Source organism: Anas acuta, unplaced genomic scaffold (genome assembly GCF_963932015.1).
Source record: "Anas acuta unplaced genomic scaffold, bAnaAcu1.1 SCAFFOLD_258, whole genome shotgun sequence".
NCBI lineage: Eukaryota > Metazoa > Chordata > Aves > Anseriformes > Anatidae > Anas > Anas acuta.
The window spans coordinates 1-4,914 of record NW_027076327.1 but is presented as its reverse complement, the minus strand read 5'-3'; the positions used below and the strand labels follow the sequence as shown (position 1 = coordinate 4,914).

Below are 4,914 nucleotides of genomic sequence, written 5' to 3'. Positions count from 1 at the left end.
CTCTCAGCCGATCCTTGTAGGACTTGTTCTCCAGGCCCCTCACCAGCTTCGTCGCCCTTCTTTGGACCCGCTCAAGCACCTCGATATCTTTCTTGTAGCGAAGGGCCCAAAACTGAACACAGTACTCGAGGTGCGGCCTCACCAGAGCCGAGTACAGGGGGACAATCACCTCCCTAGCCCTGCTGGTCACACTGTTTCTGATACAAGCCAGGATGCCGTTGGCCTTCTTGGCCACCTGAGCACACTGCTGGCTCATATTCAGCCGACTGTCCACCATCACTCCCAGGTCCTTCTCTGCCTGGCAGCTCTCCAACCACTCCTCTCTGTATGACCATCCCCAGCTGTCCGTATGTCCGTCCCCATCGGAACGCATTTCCTGGGGCCTGATTTTTCATTCGTCTCCGATGACAGCTAGGGCTACGTTTAGGTTTGCTCAGGAACAGCGAACCCGGAGGGTGCAGTTGCATGTGGGGCTGCGTAAAGGCTCCCCCGGGGAGTTCACTTGTACCCAAAGCCTTCCCAGCCCCTTTCGCCCATCAAAAACCAACGCAAAGGCACCGAGAGGAAGGTTCTAGAAACTTTATTTTGTTCTGGGGGGGTCGGGGTCTGGTGAGGGGCAGGGGAGGGGCTCTGGGGGGCTCTGAGGTTGGGGGGGGGTCCTGGCGGGGTCACGGGGCGGCGTCAGGGGGGCAGTCGATGAAGTCAGCCAGCATGGAGGCCGTGGGGTCGGGGGCCTGGGGGCACAGCGGGGTCAGCGCCTGACCCCCGACCCCTGACCCCACCCCATCCCACCCCCACCACCCCCTTCTCACCCCAAGTGCCCCAAAACCACCCCATCTTGCCCCAAACCACCTCAATCACACCCAAAACTGTCCCAAACCCGCTCGATCTTGCCCCAAACCACCCCAGTTCCACACAAACTGCCCCAAAACCCCCCAATCTTGCCCCAAACCCCCCCACACTCACCTCTCCCTTGCCCGGGGGGGGCGGGGGCTCTTCCTCCTCCTCCTCCTCCTCTCCCTGCAGCTGGGGGGGGTCCGGGGGGGGTGCGGGGGGGGGTTCGGGGCTGCCCCCTTCCCCCTTGGGCCCCTCGGGGGGGCGGCTCCGGAGGGCGAGGGGGGGGCGCAGCTTCCAGGGCTGGGGGGGGACCCTCGGGGGGGGCGGGGGGGGCTGGGGGCTACCCGTGGGGAGCTGCCCTTCCTCCCCCCCATCATCTCCTCCTCCTCCTCCTGATTCGCTGGGGGCTGCTGGGCCCCCCCCTTCCTCCTCCTCCTCCTGGCAGGGGGGGGGCTGGCCTTCATTCACCTCCATCAGCAGGGCGCCTGTCTCCTCTTCCTCCTCCTCCTCCTCCTCCTCCTCCTCCGGCAGCGTCACCGCGGGGGGGGCCGTGGGGGGGGCGCTTTCCTCAGCCCCGCTGCCTTCCTCCTCCTCCTCTTCCTCCTCCTCGTCCTCCTCCTCCGAGAGGCCTTCCTCCTCCTCGAACTCCTCCTCCTCCTCCTCCTCCTCGAAGTCCTCCTCGCCCAGCTCTTCCTCCAGCTCGTCCTCCTCCTCCTCCTCCTCGAAGAACTCTTCCTCCTCTTAGGAACCCCGAAGAACTCTTCCTCCTCTTAGGAACCCCGAACCCGAACCCTAACCCCCTAACCATAGCCCTAAGCCCTAACCCTAACCCTAATGAACCCTAAGCCTAACCCTATCCCTAACCCTAACGCTAACCTTAACCCTAACCCTAATGAACCCTAAGCCTAACCCTATCCCTAACCCTAACCCCCTGGCAACCGCACCCCGCACACTTGGTTCCCCCCTCATTTTGGTTCCCCCCCCCCCACGGTGCGCCCCGCAAATGCGTTCACCCGGACACCGCACCCCACACACTTGGTTCCCCCCTCATTTTGGTTCCCCCGCGCCGGTGCGCCCCACAAATGCGTCCCCCTGGCAACCGCACCCCGCACACTTGGTCCCCCCTCATTTTGGTTCCCCCTACCGGTGCGCCCCGCAAATGCGTCCCCCCAGCAACCGCACCCCACACACTTGGTTCCCCCCTCATTTTGGTTCCCCCATGGTGTGCCACGGAAATGCATCCCCCCGGCAACCGCACCCCGCACACTTGGTTCCCCCCTCATTTTGGTTCCCTTTCCCCCCATCCCTTGGGGTCCCCCCAAGCCCCATGGACCCCCCCCCCGTGAGCCCCGCAAATGCCGCTGACCCGCTAAAATGTTTCCGGGCTGCGCCGCACTTAAATGTGTCCGGGTGGTGCTGTGCTAAAATGTGTCCAGGCGGCGCCGAACCCGAACCCTTACCCGAACCACCACCCGAACCCGAACCCGGACCCTAACCCGAACCCGGACCCTAACCCTAACCCTAACCCGAACCCTAACAGTAACCCAAACAAGAACTTGAACACGAACCCGAAACCAAACACAAACGCGAACCCAAACCCTAACCCGAACCTGAACACAAACCCGAACCAAAACCCTAAGCCGAACCCGAAACCTAAGCCAAACCCGAACCCTAACCCAAACCCGAACCCTAACCCAAACCCTAACCGAAACCCTAACTCGAACCCAAACCCGAAACCTAACCCAAACCCAAACCCTAACCCTAACCCTAACGCTAACCCTAACGCTAACCCCTAACCCTAACAACCCTCACCCTCACCCTCAACCTCACCCTCAACCACACCCTCACCCTAATGCACCTTGACACTCCGTGTATGCTACTTCACATTAAGATTAAAAATAGGCCTAGCCGGCATGGGAGAAGACTAAAAAACCGGGCCCCAGAAAACGCGTTGCGAGCCCCTTTTCGTCCATCCAAAAGTGCCCCCAAAGGAAGGCTTTGGGTACAAGTGAACTCCCCAGGGGAGCCTTTACGCAGCCCCACATGCAACTGGACCCTCCGGGTTCGCTGTTCAAGAGCAAACCTAAACATATCCCTAGCCGGCATCGAAGACGAATGAAAAATCAGGCCCCAGGAAATACGTTTCAAGCCCCATTCACCCATCCAAAAGTGCCCCCAAAGGAAGGCTTTGGGTACAAGTGAACTCCACAGGGGAGCCTTTACGCAGCCCCACATGCAACTGGACCCTCCGGGTTCGCTGTTTCCGAGCATCCCTAAACATAGCCCTAGCCGGCATCGAAGACGAATGAAAAATCAGGCCCCAGGAAATACGTTTCAAGCCCCATTCACCCATCCAAAAGTGCCCCCAAAGGAAGGCTTTGGGTACAAGTGAACTCCCCAGGGGAGCCTTTACGCAGCCCCACATGCAACTGCACCCTCCGGGTTCGCTGTTCCTGAGCAAACCTAAACGTAACCCTAGCCGTCATCGGAGACGAGTGAAAACTCAGGCCCCAGGAAATGCGTTGCGAGCCCCTTTGGACCATCCAAAAGTGCCCTCAAAGGAAGGCTTTGGGTACAAGAGAACTCCCCAGGGGAGCCTTTACGCAGCCCCACATGCAACTGCACCCTCGGGTTCGCTGTTCCTGAGCAAACCTAAACGTAACCCTAGCCGGCATCGAAGACGAATGAAAAATCAGGCCCCAGGAAACACGTTGCAAGCCCCTTTGGACCATCCCAAAGTGTCACCAAGTGAAGGCTTTGGGTACAAGAGAACTCCCCAGGGGAGCCTTTACGCAGCCCCACATGCAACTGGATCCTCGGCGTTCGCTGTTTCCGAGCATCCCTAAACATAGCCTTGGCCGGCATCGAAGACGACTGAAAAATCAGGCCCCAGGAAATGCGTTCCGAGCCCTTTTCGCCCATCCAAAAGTGCCCCCAAAGGAAGGCTTTGGGTACAAGTGAACTCCCCAGGGGAGCCTTTACGCAGCCCCACATGCAACTGGACCCTGCGGTTTCGCTGTTTCCGAGCATCCCTAAACATAGCCCTAGCCGGCATCGAAGACGACTGAAAAATCAGGCCCCAGGAAATGCGTTCCGAGCCCTTTTCGCCCATCCAAAAGTGCCCCCAAAGGAAGGCTTTGGGTACAAGTGAACTCCCCAGGGGAGCCTTTACGCAGCCCCACATGCCACTGGACCATCCGCGTTCGCTGTTTCCGAGCATCCCTAAACATAGCCCTAGCCGGCAGCGATGACAACTGAAAAATCAGGCCCCAGGAAATGCGTTGCGAGCCCTTTTCGCCATCCAAAAGTGCCCCCAAAGGAAGGCTTTGGGTACAAGTGAACTCCCCAGGGGAGCCTTTACGCAGCCCCACATGCAGCTGGACCCTCCGGGTTCGCTGTTTCTGAGCATCCCTAAATATAGCCCTAGCCGGCATCGAAGACGACTGAAAAATCAGGACCCAGGAAATGCGTTGCAAGCCCTTTTCGCCCATCCAAAAGTGCCCGCAAAGGAAGGCTTTGGGTACAATGAACTCCTCAGGGGAGCCTTTACGCAGCCCGACATGCAACTGGACCCTCCGGGTTCGCTGTTTCCGAGCATCCCTAAACATAGTCCTAGCCGGAATGGATGATGACTGAAAAATCAGGCCCCGGGAAATGCGTTACGAGCCCTTTTCGCCCATCCAAATGTGCCCCCAAAGGAAGGCTTTGGGTACAAGTGAACTCCCCAGGGGAGCCTTTACGCAGCCCCACATGCAACTGGACCCTCCGGGTTCGCTGTTTCCGAGCATCCCTAAACATAACCCTAGCCGGCATGGGAGAAGTCTGAAAACCCGGGCCCCAGAAAACGCGTTGCATGCCTCTTTGGACCATCCAAAAGTGTCACCAAAGGAAGGCTTTGTGTACAAGTGAACTCCCCAGGGGAGCATTTATGCAGCCCCACATGCAACTGGACCCTCCAGGTTCGCTGTTTCCGAGCATCCCTAAAAATAGCCCTAGCCGGCATCGAAGACGACTGAAAAATCAGGCCCCGGGAAATGCGTTACGAGCCCTTTTCGCCCATCTAAAAGTGCCCCCAAA

At 59.1% G+C, this 4,914-nt stretch overlaps 1 protein-coding gene across 1 annotated transcript; it reads right to left on the bottom strand.

Annotated features, from left to right (window-relative positions):
- Positions 1 to 668: 668 nt before the first annotated feature.
- LOC137849300 (salivary acidic proline-rich phosphoprotein 1/2-like) lies at positions 669 to 1,576 on the bottom strand. Its single transcript, XM_068668829.1, has 2 exons — positions 967 to 1,576; positions 669 to 734 (listed from the first exon to the last, which is right to left on the bottom strand). The coding sequence occupies exons 1-2, from the start codon at positions 1,309 to 1,311 to the stop codon at positions 669 to 671; spliced, it is 411 nt and encodes a 136-aa protein (XP_068524930.1). The 5' UTR covers positions 1,312 to 1,576.
- Between the last annotated feature and the right edge of the window lie 3,338 nt (positions 1,577 to 4,914).